The following is a 21,313-nucleotide window of genomic DNA, read 5'->3' as shown; positions in this document are numbered from 1 at the left end:
GCCAAATACCACTTATCTAAAGCATGTGAATCATCTAATTGATTTGAAATCAGTAGAGGCATATGTGTGAATAAGGTTACCAATATCAATACCATTAGTGGTCCAAGATACCATGCAAAGCTTTTATTCTCTTCTTGTGTCATCTCTCTGTTTCCTGACAATGTTCCATCTATTTGTACTAATCTAGGCAATTCCCAATTGGAAGAATAAAGTGGGAAAGGAAGTAATAATACATAAAGTGATCACCTTTAAGAAATAATCATTTATAGGTGCAACACAGTGGTATCTGAGATGACTGCCGCTTTTCCTTAAGCTTAAAGAAGAAGATACCTATGGTAACTGTGGTTAGAGCAGGCAAATGTTGAGTTTTAATGGTTAATACTCTAGCCAGAAGAGATTAGTTCTACCCACAAAGTGAGAATACAGAGGAAAATGGAAAATAAGATTAAGGAAAAACACAGGAAAGAAAAGGCAAGAGACAAAGAAAATGTATCACATGGGGAAACAGAATTCTTGTCAATCTCTGCTTCCAGATATAACAATCCAGGCACTGAGCCAGATTCCCTTGAGCCATTCAGATAGTAATATTAAAGCCAAATTTCTGGATCCATACTGTCATAATCCTGACTATAACACCACTTGATAACATAGTTTCAGCTAGTAATGTTTGAGTTAAAAAGTTGAATATGGAGAAAAGATGTTACTTGGAAATCTGGAAGAAGAGAAAAGTTTATAGATTCCTCTTGTTGTTTGTAATCTAGAACACTAGAGGACAGCACTAAAATATTCCATAAGTGTTTATTATTGATTACAAGGTTCATAATGCATATAGTAAATGCTGGTTTTGTTGTTAAAGAATAACACATGACACATTGTTCTCACTGTGTAAAGTGAAAGGTAGAATGAAATGTTTTGAACACGGTAAGGCAAATAACATTTTTCTCTCCAGTTTTATACAGTGCATGCTTTGAAAAGGCCTTCAAAACGCTTTCATACATTGTACAATACATCATAAGTTCCATACATTCTGTGTCTGACAAAGTTGCAGCAAAGATTTTTGAGAAGAAATTTATATCTGGTTAAATTAGGGCAAAATAAAAGTTAGTGTATTCCAGGGGTCGGCAACCTTTCAGAAGTGGTGTGCCGAATCTTCATTTATTCACTCTAATTTAAGGTTTCGCGTGCCGGTAATACATTTTAACATTTTTAGAAGGTCTTTTTCTATAAGTCTATAATATATAACTAAATTATTGTTGTATGTAAAGTAAATAAGGCTTTTAAAATGTTTAAGAAGCTTCATTTGAAATTAAATTAAAATGCAGAGCCCCCAGACCGGTGGCTAGGACCCAGGCAGTGTGAGTACCACTGAAAATCAGCTCGCGTGCTGCCTTCGGCACACGTGCCATAGGTTGCCTACCCCTGGTGTATTCCATTAATAACAAATGTGATTGCTGAAAATCTGCTGTAATTTTTATATAAAAAAGCACTTCATTTTAAAAAACTTCACAAGCTCTTCTGTTCTGTTTCCTAGGGACTCTAGAACGGCATGAAACAGATGAAATGGCAAAAGCAATTCTAACTTCCTGTGAAGATTCAGAGTGTTTAGTGACTGATTCTATACTTCCAGTCTCTCAAGATACACAAAAACATAAAATTGCAGGATACAAATCCTCCAGCTCTTACAAACTTGACACACTGTCCCACAATCTTACCCACACAGAAAAATCTTCAGATAAGGTAAGAGTGATTGAGTAGAATATTACTTGGTAGAAACTGATAGTGGTCCAAATGACTTTACCATCTCTCTCTGTGGGAGAGAACCCAAGAAGGGACCAGGAAACTCAAGATTTGTTGTGGAGTTTCCTTCATATTGTTCTAGTGAAGGGTATGGGGGGAGGAGGTGGTGGCATTCGCTCCAACTCACAGAACAGAGAGGGTTGAGACCCACTTTCACCCATGGGGAAAACCCACAGAGGGCAAGGGCATTTGCACAGAGGCCCAGTGCCTCTTCACTACTATCCAGATCCCTTCACATCATGATAGGATGACTCTAACTATAGTTCTGCTCCCATAGATTCCTATTGTCATTTGTTCCAAAATACCCCTTCTAGGGTGTTTCAGGATGTTAAACAGAGATTCTATGCACATCTTCTCCAAGTAACATCTGCCCATCACAATGAGTGTGTATTCACTGCATTCTTAATATACAGTATCCTAAATACAAGGCCTCTGTGTGGTGCATGTTCATGGTCATAACTTAAAAAAAAACAAACAATGGGCTTTGGGAATTATCTTCTTGACAGTAGAACACAGCAGGTCATAACTGCTACTCCTCACCAATGAATGTAGACCGAAAATGTGTTCCTCAATAGTGGTCAGGAAGAGGAACACACAGTATATGGAAAATAGACAGCCAAATGGTCTCTACTTCTGCTGAACTTACTGTCTTTACTGCTTTCAGTGCCTGAAAACCTTTTGTCTCCATAACTGGGAAGTTCTGTCTGAGAAAGGCCCCAATTCTGCTGTCCAATCTCGTTAACTTTTTTGACTTTTTATTTAATATTCTTATAAATTTAAATGTACAGTTCAGTTTAGACTGGTGCCTGGTAAACTCATTGTATTTATCTTTGACCTTTGACTGACCTCAGTCTGATGTCTAAAGTTCCTTTTAGTGCCATTTGCTGAAAAGTCTTATTAGAGCATAATCCTGCTGAGCATCTTGCAGGGCAGATGGTGTACTAGTAGGCTATTGACACAGAATCTGATTCTCACTATTGCATTATCAGAAAGAATGGCTTTTTCCTATATTATTTTTAGAATAATCAAAACAGAAACAAGTAGAAGTAGAGTTAACTGTGAAGTTTGATTTTTTTTTTCTAATGCATTTTAATTTTAAAACTTAGTAATTTTAACAGAGTGGTCAGAAGAAAAACACTGTCCCTTGGATAAAAGATTATGATTTTTAGCTGATTATGAAATGGGTATCTTAACTGGCACATTGTGGCTGATTGCAATATATGATAATTTGATAGCTTTATAATTCAGAGTTGATGGAGATGAAATAGTACAGTAGTTATATAAACATGTCTCTTAAGCAATCACTTATCAGTTCTGTAGGGTTCCATTTTTTCACACTTTATTTTTGACAATCAGCAATTGAATTTCTGTTGTCCACTTGTAAATGTATTATTGAAAAGGAAATTATTGATGGTTTCTCTAAGTCTGCCAAAAAAGCTTGATTTGTATTGTTTATTCCTGATGTGTATTAAATGTAGATATTGTGGCTTGGATTTTCCCTCTGAGATTCACAAATGGAAGGGACTCCCCACCCATGAAAACCCTTCTCACAGAACAAACAGAAGGGGGTTTTGTCACTTCTGCAGCACTTCCACCCTTCCTCCAGACAGCACAGAGGATGGTCTGCATATCTGGTTTGGGAAGTGCTGGAGACTGCCTGGGACTGGGTATTGGGTGGGTACACTAGAGGGCAGACATGACTAAGGAGATCCCCTGGCAATGCAGCTCCAGAAAACCAATGAGAGCCACAGGAGGCCAGAGAGGGTGCAGAGGCACAGGACCTCTTATTGCTGACCCTCATGGGAAAAGAAATCCATTAGATTTGGGGCAGGGCCAATGTCTTTTTCTGTGTTGGGGAAGACCATGCCCAAACAATGGGGTGATGCAGAGGATCTCTGTGAGGATGCTATCAGAATGTTTCCTCACAGAGAGCCTCCTCTTTTGGGTTATAGTTTGGGAGATGATGATCTGGCCCCCTATCTTTAAAATAATTAATTACTTGTTATAAAATATCCCTGTAATGGTACTTTTTTTTTTAATGTAGGAGTCTTTAATTCTTCATAGAGTTCACACTTGTCACATCAATTCATAACAATGTTTTGAAATAATCTTATATTGCAGTCTACAAATAAACGTTACTGGTGAAATCCTGATCCCATTGAAGTCAGTGGGAGTTTTGATATTGACTTCAGTGGAGCAAGGACTTTTCCCCTCATTTCTATTTGATTAACAATCTCAGATTAACATGAAAACCTCACAACACTAATAACTGAATGACAATGTGATTTTTAACAGGTCTGGGTGTTGTCAAGATTTCTTAAATTGCCTGTTTGACAAACTATTCATGAGAGATCTAGTGGCAATGCCAAGTTTTTAATAATACATCGATTTTTACCAGCAAATAGTGAATAGGACATGATCGGTTTTCAACTTTTTCTAAAATATATTTAATTATCAGTATCAGAGGGGTAGCCGTGTTAGTCTGGATCTGTAAAAGCAGCAAAGAGTCCTGTGGCACCTTATAGCCTAACAGACGTTTTGGAGCATGAGCATCCGACGAAGTGGGTATTCACCCACGAAAGCTCATGCTCCAAAACGTCTGTTAGTCTATAAGGTGCCACAGGACTCTTTGCTGCTTTTAATTATCAGTATTGCAGTTTACATTTTGCGTCCATCTTTTGGCATAAAAATGTGTGAGATATACTCCAATTGAAAAGATAGGTAAGAAGAATCACGAAAAGTGGAAAAGCAGGAATCCAATCCTGTTTGCCTTATTCTTGCAAGTGAGTCCCAGTTTCACACAATGAGACTATTCACATGAGGAAGGCAAGCAGGATTTTGCCCTGGTTTTGTGTTTTAAAGACTATAGTATGTTCTATTATTACTATATGATAAAAAATATCTGCACGTTAATGCATGCACATTCACCCCATGCTAGGAAGAAAGGAAAAAACTCCTCATATCACAATGCGACTTCAAAGGCTTTCTTGTATCAAAACATTTGTCATCATGTAAATCACAGATACAAAAGAAGAATGCTTTGATTTCATGGTGCTTTGGCCATTTTAATTCTTTTATTGCACTGCACGTGCCAGTGGGAGTACCAATAACAGAAGGGTGTGACAAATGCAGTTAACACAAAATCCATATTAATGTTGTCAAATTCCCTTGATGTATTTAAACAGATTTTAATTATTTTCAACGTCAAAAGGCCTGAAATATATAGCTTAATAGTTCTTCAAAGAAAGCTTTAGTTAATGTGTGAATGTAAAACCTCTAATAAAAATGAAACTTTTATATTGGCCTTAGTCATTGACATAGGGTATTCATCAAGTCAGCAATTTGTGTGGCAAAGTGCCATTTGAATAGTGTATTGTTAGAATACTTATGGTCCACTTGACAAGGGCTCTTGCTGTAAATAGTGCAATTTGACTCCAGCTGTTAAAGAGTGGCTTTGACAGCAGCCAAATAGAATGGAGATGCTTTACTGCACCGCAGAAAAATCAATATTGGGCTCTTGTTCATAGTAACCTGCTTTTTTCTTTTCTGCAGATTTATACAAGACTATCTAGAGTTTATAGCTGGAAGTTAAAATATTATTTTAAAAGTGGCTTTGTTTTAGTTTCAGATTAAAACTGGCAATAAAAGATACAAGTGTAGAGTTTTAGTATACCATAGGGTAGTGTTTCTAACACTGGTACATATTTAATCACTATTATAATTCTATATTATTTGGTCTCTCCTGCTTATATAAATGGATATTAGGATGTAGATGCATAGGTTACTTAACTATTCTTTCGATAAAACGATCCTTCATTTCTACTTATATTTTGCTATCTACTACCTCCAGGATTCTTCTTGTCAATTCTCCTATCGTACCTTTTAATATAGATTTCTTTGTTGTGGTGCCCATGGCAACACCATAGATGTTGACAATATGTAGTGCCATTGCAGATTTTCCTAAAGCAGACTCTTGCTGGTGCTGAACAGTTTTCTAGCAGTATTCAGTGACACAAGGTTGCTATGATACCTGACTGGTAGCAATAGGTATTGAATCTCTAGTCTTAATTACAGTAGACTCTCCACACAAGACCTCCTCATTTATTGTGTTTTTGAACTTTCGTTATGCTTTTAAATACCGTTATTATTTAAAACGTGCAACTGTGTGAAAAGCTGGAAAAAAATAAAAAATGCTTCATATGGTTATATAAATATTTCATTGTTTCATAAGAATGTGATGTTCCTAAGAAATGTTCTCTTGGTGTTTCAGGAACCATTACTGTTAGAACCTCAACTGCAGTTTAATTTGTTTGATAATGCAGCTGTCTTGACAATTTACTGGTCTTTTCACTTATTTAAGAAGCTGTGATTAGAACGTCTCATAGACAAACATAATGAGGAAGACAAGTTAGCTTTGAAAAGTTTGAAAAATAAACCAAATTAATCCTTGGTGTAATTGTAGTCATTGGTTCGTTGAGTTACACCAGGGATGAACTGACCCATTTTAAGTAATTTAAGATTAGCTTGTGCATTTCTATGGATATAATAGTGACACAAAGATGCAGAGAGAAATGTACTTCTAGATATGCACATGCGCACGTGCGCGGACACACATATATAAACATTTTGAACATGTTTAGTGCTTTATATGTTTCACTTAACAAAGATTTCAGAAAAAATGTTGATCTTCCATTGCTGACAAGGCATGAATGTTGAATAGGCATAACAAAAAGTCCAGTGAAAATACTTAAATATCCATTATGAATGAATATTAATTTGTGTATGCTGCCTTAAAGATCTACAACACTATAATTTATGTTCCTAGATAGAAATCTCCTGCAATGGAGAAGTATTTTCAGTAGGGGAGCCAACGCTTGCTTTTCTTATATTTGTGCAAAATTAAAAAGGGACAGGTATTCCACAGACTATAGAATTAATGTGTAATCATAGCAACAAAATATACTGTGACTACACACACAAAAACAGTTCAGAATATAGAAGAATATTAGATAATTATTTGTTACAGTACATAAACAGTTTCATGATAACATTCTGAACTGGTAGCTAGAAATAACATTGTTAGTTAAAGGTTACTGATGAGTACCAGTTAAATTTACTATTTTTCATTAGGATAGTAAACACCAAGGTGCATTTCAAACAGCAAGAAACAGGAATGACAAGAAAAAACATGTTGAGCTAGCTGGAAACTCCTGTTATTTAATTTCTACCTCTTATATTTGGAGAATGGCAGTGTGATGGGGTGTACCTGATCTTTGCGGCTCCTTACAGGAGGTCTTGCAGTCCTACTACATTAGGGGTGGGAAAACTTTTTGGCCTGAGGGCCACATCGGGGAATAGAAATTGTACGGCGGGCCTTGAATGCGGACAAAATTGGGGTTGGGGTGCAGGTTCTGGTTGGGGGTGCAGGCTCTGGGGTGGGGCTGGGAATCAGAGGTTTGGGGTGCAGGAGGGTGCTCCATGCGGGGATCAAGGGGTTTGGAAAGCGGGAGAGGGATCAGGGCTGAGGCAGGAGGTTGGGGCTTTGGGAGAGGCTCAGGGGTGCAGGCTCCAAGTGGCGCTTACCTCAAGCAACTCCCAGAAGCAGTGGCATGTCCCTTCTCCAGCTCCTAGGCATGGAGCGGCCCACAACCCTTGGAGCAGGGCCATGCCACAGTTTCTGGGAGCTGCGTGGTGCAGCCCCCAACCCAGCGCCCCAGCTGGAGTGCCGAAGCGAGGCCAAGCCACATGGTGCGTCCCCCGACCCGGCGCCCCAGTGGGAGCTTGCAGGCTGGCTTAGTTTGCCCACCCCTGTACTACACACTGTCCCAGGAAGAGGCAGTGTAGGAGGAAGGGAACAGTGAAGGTGGGTTCTCCAGGCCTACCTGGAGAGGCTTCACTGAAGCAGGTATCTTGGGAATCACAGAGACCTGCTCCTCCAAGTATTAATACAGTGTAAATGACAACAGTACAAGCAAGGCACTGGAGAATAAGACCCTAGATCAGTGGTCCCCAACCTTTTTCGTCTGGCGGGCTCTAGATGACGAGCCATGGAGGACCGTGGCGGCGGATGAGCATCCGCTGAAATTCTGCCGACAAGTGGCAATGTCAATAGGCGTCACCACCGAAATGCCACCAACAAGCAGTGTCATCCAGAGGCGTCGCTGCCGAAATGCTGCCGAAAATGCGCACTTAGATGACCCGGCTGGCGCCATGGCGCCCGCGGGCACTGCATTGGGGACACCTGCCCTAGATATTTACTTAGCCAAGTTAGAGACCGCCTATGTATTTCTACAATATTTTTCTTTGATATTATATTGAAGAGAGTTATTTAAAATACAGATGTTCCTTGTGCTTTTTCTTGTCTGGGCATCTAACTTGATCCTGGTTTGAAGCATTAAGAATGTTGTGGTGGTACTTTTTTTTTTTTTTAATTTCATGGAAATAATTCTGATGTTGTTGATAGCCCCTGTGAAATATTTTAGACCAAAAGATAGTACTATTGTGTGCAATCAGCTATATGGTTCTATTGTATGTGCTGTGTGGGAACAATCTTTATGGCAAATCTTTCAATTACCAACTTGACCTGTCTGCAGGTTTTGTTAGAAACAATAGCTATCAATATCGTTTTCTTTGTTATGAGCCTTGTATCTTGATTGTCAGAGAATGGAGTGGTGTTCTCTGATTGACAGAGGTGGCTGCACTCTTTTGCCCAATAGATTATATTCCACCTTCTTGATGATTGACAACTTGGGCTCCTGGCCCTTTAGATACTTTCCCTGGTTCATGTTCAGTTAGCCCAGGAAAAACATATAAATGCATGTAGATGTTTAACAAATTTTTGAGCCCATTGTTCCTTGTATCTTTCCAAAACAAAAGAATTTTGACTTTAGCAGAAGTAAGCCAGCCAGATATATATGAAATTAAGTATTGCCTGGAGGATCTTGCAGGATGTTTTCTCCTGAAATTCCACCCCAGAACCCAGGTTTGGAAGGGACCCTTACTTTGTACACTTACACCTCCTATTATAAGCAAACACTACTGACTTGCTATCAGGTGCCTACTGCGAGCTACTTAACTGAAACTCTCACTGTGTCTGAAAAGAAAAATAGCGCTAAACAGGTTTATATGTCCAAATTAGTGTGCTTGTGCACTAAAATGTGACAAAGCCAAGGGATTATTGTGGGATTCCATATTCTTTGATATTGATATTGATATTCATATCAATAATTTCCATATCAACTGAAAATAAATAGATGTCTCTTCTAACTACTGGCACTGCAAACCTACCCTGGGCTTTGACAGTCTGGCCTGGTTCTTTCCCAGAGGTTTTGTGGGATAAATTAAACCTTCAGCTACCTCTGTGCAGCCTCATTGTGTTCACATTATGCCCTCATTGACATCTTTGCAACTCCTTTAGTCGTCAGTGGAATTACACAGGTGTCAGTGAGGGCATAATATGAAGATGTTGGAGTTACATATATGTAGCTGTGGACCTAGTTACTAACTTGGTAGGGTAAAGTCACATTTTCAGAATCTGCTCCTGTAGTCCTTATGTATGCAAAATTTCCATTGTATCGGTGGAAATTATATTCATAGGACTGGGTCCTTAAAATCTCCAATTGACTATGTGAAATATGTATTTGGAGCACCCAGGACATCATGTATTATCCCATTGGAGCCCAAGAATCAGCCATATCGAGTTGACTCTCACAATTTCAGTTCCTGTGAATCCTTTTCTAAGCACTATACATTGTTCCAGTACCGTCAGCCTTCGTCTAAACCCACCTTGGCCACATCTCCAGTAGTTCAACATTATTCTCCTAAATATCTTAATCATAAACTAACCAGTCTCACATTACATCCATGTCAAACTAACAGTGTTGTGGTTCACCAAATTTTTCCCTCTTTGGTAGATCACTGTGGCAGTAGGTTTGTCCAATTGATGCATCAAGGCACACACGAGACATTCCATGTCATTCCTGACATACCTACCTAAGTGACGTGTAAGGTTTTTGTTTGAAAATCCAGCTAGTATTTAAATTGACTGTCATCCACTTCTGAGCACTGCACAGAATCTGTAGAAACATATTCTAATTGGAGCACTGACTGAAGTAGTGAAGGTAGGTTGCCATACTGAGAGAAATAAATAGCATTATTAAATATTAAGCACATTAAATTAAATATCAACCAACACATTTTCAATCCCAAGATATGACTGAAAACATCCCAAATGCTTCCATACTTTCTAGTCACGTGAGGTCCAAAGCTTTGCCGTGATACGGAAGCCAAATAAATGGACCCTCAGTCTATCTGGGTACAACTCTAAACTCTGGCACAGTCTCCTCCAAATACAAGTTCCTTTGTTCTCTAGGTCAAGGGGACTCTGTCCGCAATTATAAGGAGATAAGCTTGATCAGTTTGTACAGATAAGTAGTGTCTGAATAAGACAGAAGCTCTTGTCTATTTTCATGTGTACATTTCTTCTTTATTACATCATGGAGAAAGGAAAATTCAACCCTATTCCATGCTGATGAAACACTAGAACATTTAAGTTTAAAAGTCTGAAGGGCGATCTATACACTAATTTGTTACTAATTCTCCATTGGTAAGTGAACAAAAATTATGACCGTGAAAGCCATATGGAATAATAATGGACCGTAACAATATTTTGATAGCTGGAAATTGCTTCCCCTTTACCATGAACACCCCTTATCACTAACTGTGGCCCAGTTCTCTAGCAAAACTCAGTGGGACTCTGACTTCACCCCAGAACATTGTGAACCTAGCCTAGTACATCCTCAGTGCTCCATCAAAAGCTATGGATGTAAAATGCAGAAGTGAGTCTCAGTTATTCTAAAATGTACACCAGGGGGCTGGAAGAGAGCAGCTACCAAAAACAAGAAAAAACAAAACAACCCCTCCCCCACCACACACACACTTGAAAGTATGATGTAACTAAATATGCCAACTTCTACTGTATCATACACCTACTCCTTGGTAACAAAGTTACACCAAAGTAGACTCTCTTATCAACATGTAATTTTACCAGCTAATATATCAACAGTGAATTTGGCTTTCATTCTCCATAGGGAAAGAGTGTCTGTGGCAGTGGGAGTTGTGGGTGATGACAAACTTACTGGTTAGTACTAGTGGATAAGCTGGAATTCCCCAGTTTTCTTGGGTATGACCCCAAGTTGGGAGAAGCACAAATTTGACTTGGGTAACATGTCAAAAGGGGCATTTTCCCATACTGGTCTACTTCTGTCTGCAAATCAGTTATGTTTTAAAATATTGTTTTTATTCAATTTCATACCAGTTCAGTGCTTCCAGTCTACTAAAATGTATGGAGAACTTCAGAAGTCAAGTATAACATAAAGCTATATGATTACAAAATCTCATCATCCAGTGAAGACTTATGCACCTGCTCAATTTTACATACTCTCAGAAGTCCCATTGACATCAGTTGGACTATTGTGTAAAGTTAAGCAGTTGTATAAGTCTTTGCAGGATTGGGGCCTGCATAGTAGGTTTCACCTGCAACCAAGGTATCTCAGAACATCATACACTAGAATAAAAAAGGAAAAAATTGCAGAGTCCAGTTAATTTTATAAATGTATTTACTTAATGCTCAGTAATAGCTAATATTAAAACATAGGCGCCAGTCCTTCGAGCATTTAAGCAGGTATTTAATTTGATTTTGGGGAGTAACCCCATTGGTTGTAATAGGGCGACTCCCATGAGTAGAGTTAAACATGTGTGTAAGTATTTGCAGGATCAAGACCATATTTAGCTACCTATGACTGAGAAGCCAATGCTATCGAACAAACTAAAATACACATAGCTTGTGGCTTAAGAACATTCAGTCCCTAGGAGATATAGTTCCAAAAGCAGGTGTGCCACAGTGGCGTTCAATGTTTGTACAAATCTGATGTAACATATTTCACAGGTTATGTTAACTTACGTCATAATGTTGTCAGTGAAAGCCATATTAAAATTGCAAGGTGATTGATAATCACAAGGAAATGCGTTTTTAATTTGTGAGTAAGCACAATAAGCTCCATTTAAAAATGTAACGTTTTCTTTCTCTGTGGTTGTGGTACTGTGGCTTTTATGCTAAATAAAGGAAAGTACCGCATTTAATATCGATAGCTGGGGCAGCAAATGTTTGAATTTTTAACAGTACCCACTATAAGTGCAAAAGAAAATAATTCCTATTATTTTTGAGTTTGCAGAAACAGTGCTAGACTGAAACAAGAAAATGTAACTTCTTTTAATTAAAATGTGTTAGGGTGACTCTTCATGCTGTATATTTTAATGTAAGTAGTTGTAATGAGTGAGGTACTCCACTATTGTTAATTTTTATTGTTACGTATTTATGGGGAGGTAAATGTCGGAGGGCATAAAATGTGCTTTCTGTTAATATGTATTGAGCTTCTCAAAAACCATTGTAGGCTTTAGCCATTGTGAGATTTTTTTACCAGGGTAAGTCCCCAAAGAGCAGTGATAAGAACATGGGGCTCCCTCTTTTCCTTCATGTGGCTCCCTCTTTTCCTCCATGAGTGGGTTGTAAGTATTAGTTTGAAGCCATGCTGGTGAATATCAGTGTGCATTCTGCTGGGTCTGATAAAGGAAACTCCTTAAGTGTGTCATAGGTTTACGTCTCTGCTGTATGTGTGTATAGGACTTTTTTGTTTTTTAGTTCACTTGAGCATCACATCTCTTCTCCCCCGTCCCCTCTTTTGTGAGTAAAGTAAGGCTCTTAACTGTGTTTGTGCAGAATCCCTTTCCTTTTAGGGGAAAAAATGTTTTATAAAATAAGTTTGTGTCAAATCAGACTGCTTTTAAAGACAGCTGCTGAGTTGGCATTAAAGAACTAGACTAAATTACTTAGGACTGTGTCCAACAGAGCACAGCTACAGCCTTCTGTACTGCATAAGCAATGAAAGGCTGCAGTGACTCACTCAACAAGTTGACCTGTCCACGGAAGGGAGCTAACCTGCTGTAGAAGAAAGCTTAAAAAAACCCCAACCAAACCCTACAACTCCATAGTAGACAGTTGTGAAGCTTCCTGTGGGGACAAGAGACCATGTACATTAAATCAAATGTAATTCATTTTAGTTCAGTTTTTTTAAGTATATCCAATGTTCTTGGTGCTTGTGTACTTACTTATAAAAGCACAACAATTTAGGTTCAATATCTAACAGATTGAGCCCTCTAGATCTGTTCCTTCTGCCTCAGTCCTCCAAAACCAAATCTCTCCCCTCATCCTTACCTATTCATTCCTCTTTCCAAGCCAAAAAACCCCAACCAAACCAAAAAAGCCTCTCGAGCTCAAGCAGTATATTCCATGGTTGAGGAACCTTCCTCAAAAATGACATGTCCCACACTCTCTTAAACTAGTGTGATGCTAGATTAGTAATATTGTTTCATACAATCTCAGCTGCCATATTATCACATAGGAGACCAGTATCCAACCTTTTTAACGGTACAATTTAGGCTAAAACCAACACCATTAGTTACACCCCAAAAATGAAGAGGAAGTTGCTTTGGATTACAGAGCACAAATGTGAGAAATACACACACCCCCTGTGCGCGTGCGCACACACACACACACAAAGAAATAGACCTCTTCATTCTGTACCTGATGTTTAAGCATCAGCCCCATACAGCAATCCGCCCATTGGCCCTCCTTCAGCCTTCTTCATGCTTGAGAAAAAAGATCCAGAAGGCATATCCAGAAAGTTAATAGATTTTACATGAACTTCCTACCACACATCCTGTTTTCCAATACCCAGTTCTTGATTCATCCACCCATATCTTGTCAGGGTCTTGTCAAAGATGACACCCCAAATACTGTTTGGGGTAATTGGAAGGATGTTGGTATTATCCACAGTGATGGAGAAAAGGGTAAAAGCGGGTAGCTTTGAGGGTGGGGTAGAGGGAATCCAGAGTTCAGCTTTTGCCATGTTGTATTTAAATTGATGGCAGGACGTCCATGAGGAGAGGTCAGAAAGGCATGTGAGTTTGGACTAAGGAGACAGGTGTGGGTTAACTAGATAAATTTGTGAGTCATCAACAATATGGTGTATGAGTGTATGAGTCAAAGGTGTATGAGTGGAAAAAAATTCCCTAGTGATAGTGTAGAGAGAGGAACAAAGGAGGACAAGGGATAACAGACCTGACTTCAAATATAGCATTTTGTAGGTCATGAATCTGAGTCATCAAAATCTAATGTTTTCCCTAAACCACCACATAGTTTAGGAAAACTCATCATGAATTCAGATCTCTCTTCAGAACTGTATTGGCAAAAATGTGAGGGTTCATGAGGTGTATTGCTAGATCTGCAAAGGAAAACTAGAGCATGTGTGTGAGTCCTAAATTTTCACAAATGCATCTCGGTGTTTTAAAAATGCTAATCACTGCGGTGCGAAAAATTATTTCAATGCATTGTTTCTGAAGAAAAAACCCCAAAGGTATCCAAAAAGGACATTCCAAATGCATTGACATACATACATACATACAAGAGAGAGGAATTACTTGCCACTTTGCATGGTAGAGGACAAGCAATATCCCACCTGGAGCTCGACGAGGTGGGCCACAGACAGGCACAGTGTATGTTCGGGAGTCACTGAGGAGCTTGGTCACTGCAGCACCCTTTTGCATTGTGTGTTCCCCACTCGTCACATGGGCTGGCACTACTTTGGAGGGGGTGGGTCCATTGCCTGTTCCTTTTGGGAGGCTACTGCCACTGCGAGCACTAGATGGAAATAGTCCTTGTGATCCCTAAGTACAAGGCCTGAAATTATATCTAACCCGTGTGTGGGGGACAGAAGTGTGGGAGACTGCTAGCACCCTTTCTCACTGCACGGTTGTGGCAAAAGGAGATAATGTATACCTGAAAAAGATGCTTCAATTGCACTGTTACCCCTCTAGCTATTTGCCTTTTTATTGCTCAGATTCCATACTGTGTATCTTGTCAGTGAGGCATGCAAATAAGATAGCAGTGCATTTGCAAGTGACTGTGAGCATTTTTAGCACAACTATTGCAAATTGTTGATTGAATGATATAGTATTAGGGCAAAAGACTGGAAAACGTCTTGGGACAATATTGTTTATAAAAGATCTGTGACTGCCTGCAGGAGGATGGAGATCTTAGCTTTATATCTAACTGTTTTCTTCAGATGAAAACTCAGCCAAGCTTTAAAAAAAAAAAAAAAGACTGTTAGCCAGTTCCATGAGTGACACCCCCAGAGAACTGTTTTGGCAATGGAATTCTCATGGTAATGAGTATTCCCACCCTCATTCCTCTTATCCATACTGTTTCTGATTGAGCAGGACCAAATCCAGATGTATTTCATTATTGATAATATGGACCAAAAAGTGAACTACTCTTGGTCTACCTACATTTCTCTATAGCCTGAACCATTGATATTTTAATCTCAACTACTACAGTTAAAGTAATTTCTTCACATAGTTGTTTCAGTTCATCCGCATTATGACTCATTACTTATATTGAGTTATTAATATATACTCAGTACATATACTGTAAAATAGTAGTATGCTAGAATATTAGCACATTTGTAAATATTATAAAGGTTCATCCATATTGTTCAGTATATCATTTTTAATATTGCATTACAGTGTAGGCATAATGTGAAAGTATTTTGAGACTATTACCTTACATGATGCTAAACCTGATCATATTCTTTGCTCTACGTTTCTACATTTTTATTAAAAATAGTATGTAAAAATAATATGCAAAATTCAACTAAGTATTTAGTAGGTCTATTGATGTGGTTTAGTTCAAATAATTAAATCCATTAATCCTATATTCAGAAGGTAAGAAATTATTATGCTCTTAGTAATTCTTATCTATGATTTAATATAAAAAATCAAAGGGGAAAACTAATGTTGAAACAGCATTTGTTCCCAAATTTCTGAAGCATTTCCCCGGGAATTTGACATGTGATTGTCATTAAAGTTAATGTGGCTAACCCTGGTGCAGTGCTTGCAGGTCTTCTGCCTTTCATGAAATTATAAAATCACAGAAATCTGAAATGAAGATTGAAGCTGTCCCTAATTACTCTTGTTGTGCCTGACTGTTGTAGAATGTTCCTGCCTTAAATGGTCTGTTGGACCATGCACTATGATCTGCAGTACCTACTCTGAGTGCTGAGGTGTAAGGCTGGAGTTACATCCTTTCCTTGCTTTTTTTTTTTTAACAATTAAATCATATCTTCTGAAATTCTGAAGTCACTTTGCAATAAGTAGCCACGTAAATTATATAAAGCTTTTTGTTACATGAATAACATTGCACCAGAATAATACAATTTACCCACACAGACAAAAGAGAAGTGTTACATTTATTGGATAGGTACAGGGGGTGCACTTTGAAGTAAGAGGTTTTTGTGGAGCTTGCTGACAATATTTTATGCTCATAAACCAGTTTGAAGCCTGAAACACAATTTCATTTATCTTTATATTCTAAGCTTTATAGGGTCTGGGAAAGTATCCATCTGTTCAGCTGAGATTGCTGCAAATAGTGAGTGGTCAGAGAGACTTAGCTGAGAAAGGTCAAAGGAGCCTCTTGACCCTGTGATACTTGCCAAAGCAATTGGAGCATGGGGACTGATATACAGTTAGATACAGCTTGCTAAAACGGTCTCCACTTTAATTGGTAATGATAGCAGGAATACACAGTAAAGTCATTGCTGAAAGAAAACAAAAAGTATCCAATATAGTAATTTATTACCAGTCACTGGGTTTCACGCACTAGGTTGTTTTACCCCTGCAGTGGTCAGAGAAAGCGAAAAGGTACTCTAACACTTAACTGAAAATGGATGCCCTGCTGCTACCAGAGATGCATGGTGGTCAAATGATTGCCTGTGCCATTAGCTTGGTAATGTTTTCTCTATTGTAAACTCAGCTCCCCATGTTCTTCTTGTGCATCAGCTGCAGATTGAAGGCTTTCTCGTTTGTCTTCTATTTGTGCTGCCAATCATCAAGCTGCTGTCCACCAGGCGCATTTGAAGGAGGCAATTTTTTTCACTATCGACAACCATCTACAGCAACCCAGGGCTCAGAGGATTTAGAAATGAATGGCCAATGCTTTAATTTACACTATGCCAGCCATTTTGTGCATTGTTTGTATATTTGGTCAGATAATTCCTTGGGAGAAGCACATATTTCATATTTTGCAAAATAATTTGTGTAATATGTGGCATCTTTAACCATGACACAAAATACAGGATTGCACATGTTCTCTTTCTGTAATACTAATTTTTGTTATAAATGCTGAAACTGCAAGTGCTAAATAAGCAGCGCCCTTTGTATAGCTTTTCCATGTATTCAATCAATATAAAATCTGTTTTAAAAAATAGTTATTGCTTCCTGCCAGAGAGGACAAAGCATTGTGGAGAAATAGAAATGATCTCTCTTTGGAACTATAATTTCGTACTGACAGCAGTTGGGCGCTATAGCATTCGGTAAATAGGCTTCAGTTGCAGCCACCATCCCAGTCCCAGCAATTGGAAGAAGCAAGAAGGAGGCTGGAAGTAACTGTCACTTTTTTTGTGCAGTCCCACCTGACATTGTGCAGTGTTTTATTTTTACAAGCTTACAGTTGGGCAGGACTTGTTTTTTGAGAGGTGATGAATGCTCTGAACTCCCACGGACTGCAGTGAATGGCATGATCTGGCCTTACGTAATTCCATGAACCTCAGTAAACGTTGGCTTGTAGATTTCCCCCCGTCCCCTACATTTCTGGTAACTGAAGTTCTTCAGTTTTAGCTGAAAAATAAAATCTTGTTTTTATCATAAATGGTATTGATTACCACAGAAATACTGAACAGTGAATGATTCAGACATAAATGATTTTTAAAATTTCTGTCATCTTACAGTCAAATTACAAAGCTGACATGACAGACGACAAAAGGAAATGTTTATTAATTAGATTGAAATATCCGTAATGATCTTGAATTTTAAAAAGGCCTTGTGAGAGACTACTGTGGTATTTCAGAAATTATCACTTAGAGAAGGTGTGGTTGAAGATACATTACAAGATAGAGATTTTGAAATCTGTATTAGCTAGAGGTATTGTTTAATAATACTTGTGTAAAATGAGGCATTGCAGCATAAATACATTATATATATTTTAGTTGCACAGTCAATCTGCCTTCAATCAACATATGTATAAAAAGACATGTTAGGTTCAGGATGTTTAACTCGTAGTTATAAATTTAATAGATCTTCCTATTCAGCCTGTCCATTTAATAACACACTAATTATCAATTTGGTTATGTCGTAAACACAAAAGTGTTTCCCTATTGAGTAAAGTACTTGAGCACGCACTTAACTTTAAGCACATGCTTAAATGTTGGATTGGGGCCTCCATTTGTTAGAATTATATCTAAGTGATATCTTAATGGTTCTCAAATTACAAATGAAAAACTGTAAAGATATAAAAAGTTAGAAGACAATCAAAAGACAGAAGGCTTTATAAAAAACACTCTACCATGAAAGAACTCGATCTATATGTCATTACTGCAAAGATTTTCATATTCCCCCTTGGAGGCACAGTACCTGGTCCTTCAAGGTGCTGATCTTCCTCAACTTTAACTGATTTAACTCAGCTATTCACAAGATTGGTTCGTACATCTGTTTTGTAATAGAGATTTAATGCAATTCTGCACCTGACATTTAATTACCTAAATTGTGTCTCACATATTTCATCCAGCTTTTTTCCTTCTGAAGAATTTGAGGGGTTTGATTCTTCTCTCACTTAATCCAGTTATACACCATTGGCCAAATTCTGCTCTTCCATCAGAGTAAATTCAGAAGAACTCAATTGACATTAATGGACCATAGACTTACACTTGCATAATTTGTGGAGGAATTTGGTTCATTGGCTTCAGTTGCATTGTTCAGGATTTACACTAGTGATAGGAGAATCTGGCCCAAGTCGCTGACAACTTTGAGGCCACCTTCTTCATTGCCTTGTACTTTGTGTAGTCATTCATACATCTGCAATGTAAGTGCACAATAGATATAAAAGGCTGAAACCCTGTGAGTGGAGCAGTCGCATTTGATACTTTTGCACTCACTTTGCACAGGTATAAATAACTACAAGGCTGTGAAGAATCAAGCCCTTTATTTACAGGGTTATAGGGGAGGTGACCCATTGGTATATTTTGGATCAGGCTTGCTTTCAAGTCCATCATGTGATTCTACCACTTTACTTCCCTTATGTAAAGTGAATGTCAAGGCAGTTCTTGTCAAATCCCTTTTTCAGCACTAAACTCACAACAGAATGCATCTGCTAAAGCTAAAGAAAGTCTGTGCATGGAGAAAATGGGTGTTTGATTGAAAATGGGTGAGGAGTTGAAACAATATGGGAATCCCTACGAGCTAATGGAAGTGTATATTTTAAGTGGACCACAGTTCCTAGAATAAGTAGACTCCCAGTGGAAAAGATCTTTGACAAGAAGGTAGATAGGTAAAATAGCATTTGTATTGTTCTTTCCATGAAATTTTTATGTGGTGTGTCTGTCTTAAACCAGTTATAGTTAATAGCATATATTGATGTAGCTGGGGGCCAGGAGGGAGGAAGAATCCTCCCCTTTATGCCTAGGCTGTGTACTCAGGCTTTTGCAGGGAGGAGGGAAGGAGGTCAGAAACTGCCCCCAGGCTGTAGAGCAACAATGGACTATGTGTCCATATCTCTTGCATCCCACCTCCATGAATAGAAGGATATGCATAGTTTGAATACACTGGACTCTACTTTGTCCTGACCCAAACATTGTCTGTTTGGTGGCAAACAGTGAGCTTTGCCACAGAATGACTTGCATTATTCATGGATATTAGCTCCCCATTTCATGGGCTTCCTGAATTCTGCTAGCTCTGTCTTCAGTGTACCTGTGCCAGATTAGTTGTGTGTAGGATCCTCCACACCTACAGAATAAAAGTCAGGACTTCCCCATAATGCTGCTAATACTAATACAGCAATGTGGATTCTCAGGTATGTTTACACTTTGAATTAAGACTATCCAAAATGCATAGGCCAGTTTTGACTTAAGGTGCAGAACACATGGCTGTGGAAAGTCTACTGGAAGATGGTAGCTCTACAAAGTGGCTACAGTCTCCCCATGACATTGTAACTCCTGCAATCTGTGAAGAGGATGATGGTAGTTAGCAGGATGAGCATGGGTGGGCGCCAGCCATTGTGAATTTAGCCCACCATAGTTTATTGAGTTTTACATATCACTTTTGCTTATTTTTTAGGAAGGGTTAGACAAATGGATATGGACATTAGTGGATAACCCAAAAACGTAAAAACCAAGATAAGGATATAAATACTTATTAGTTACTTTAAAAAAAGAAAGAAGGAAAAACAAACTCTAAGAGAACATTGCTGTCTTTTCAAATCCAACAAACCTTATTCTAGAAATTCAGTTATTATGCAGATTTTGTAACTTCCACATCAGGACTGTATGGAGATAGGTCTCTTGTGTATTTATTAATTTCTTTTAATTCTGACTATTTAGTTATTAAAGCAATTCTTAACTTTTTAAGGGTGACCACTATTCAGTCATGACAGAAACACTAATAGTTTTTCCTGAAAAAATATTGTAATCTTATCTCAGTTTATGCCTTGAAAGAAAGTTACCTACCTTCCCAGTGCCTGAAGACTGGTGATGATAATACTTACCCATCATTATAAAGCTTAGAGTTTCACATAGAATGTAGGGTTTGTGTATGCATAATTACAGAAAATGTGCTCCTTTTATGTAAAACATAAACTGAGAGAGAAGCCTAAATGTACAGTACTTCATTTATAATTGTAGGGGTTTGTCAAGAAAAAGATACACCCCCCAAAAAAACAAATCCTGTTACGGCTAAATTTTATACCATATATTTAACTCTTAAAATAATGGTTTTATCTGTAAATTCTCAGAAAATTCATTCCGTTCTCAGAGTGTGTACTATAATTTTGGGGAGGATATGTCACATTTTTATACATAGCAAAGATATTGAATTTTAAGTGAAAAATTCAACTCAACCTTAACTATGGAACTGCAGCTGGGGCCTCTGTAACTGTTACATGTTTGAATTACATTAATCTAAAAAAGTAGTTATAAGAGGAATATATAATTCTGCTAAACATTTTTTATTTTATTTTAAACATGATATACATGTCCTTATGAGGACATTTTAAACACTTATTCATTATTTTTTGTTTTTGGACAAGCTAATACGTTAATTGGAGTAGTACTCTATTGGGCTGCTGGCTTCTTTTTGAAATAGTACATCAATACTCCAAACAAAATAAAAAGGTACTCTGCTGCTTTTGAATTTTTAACAAAAGCAAGTGGTGTTCAGAATGGTAATAATTAAATTCTACTTATAATCTTTAAGGTGTTAATTATGGAAGCCAACTAAGTTTCATCTATGTAAAATCATTGTGAAGAGAGTGAAATCTTAAGTGTTTTGTCTACACATAGTAACTTCACCATGGCAC

At 38.0% G+C, this 21,313-nt stretch overlaps 1 protein-coding gene across 6 annotated transcripts in view; it reads left to right on the top strand.

Moving 5' to 3' along the window:
• The window catches only part of WDR72 (WD repeat domain 72), a 246,248-nt gene that overhangs the window by 61,398 nt on the left and 163,537 nt on the right, over positions 1–21,313 (top strand). For all 6 annotated transcript variants that reach the window (XM_039493451.1, XM_039493448.1, XM_039493447.1 and 3 more), the window contains exon 14: positions 1,532–1,737. In XM_039493451.1, the coding sequence (XP_039349385.1) occupies positions 1,532–1,737 (206 nt within the window). The remainder of the gene's footprint in view (positions 1–1,531; positions 1,738–21,313) is intronic.

Source organism: Mauremys reevesii, linkage group 10 (genome assembly GCF_016161935.1).
Source record: "Mauremys reevesii isolate NIE-2019 linkage group 10, ASM1616193v1, whole genome shotgun sequence".
NCBI lineage: Eukaryota > Metazoa > Chordata > Testudines > Geoemydidae > Mauremys > Mauremys reevesii.
This window is presented reverse-complemented; position numbering and strand designations above follow the sequence as displayed.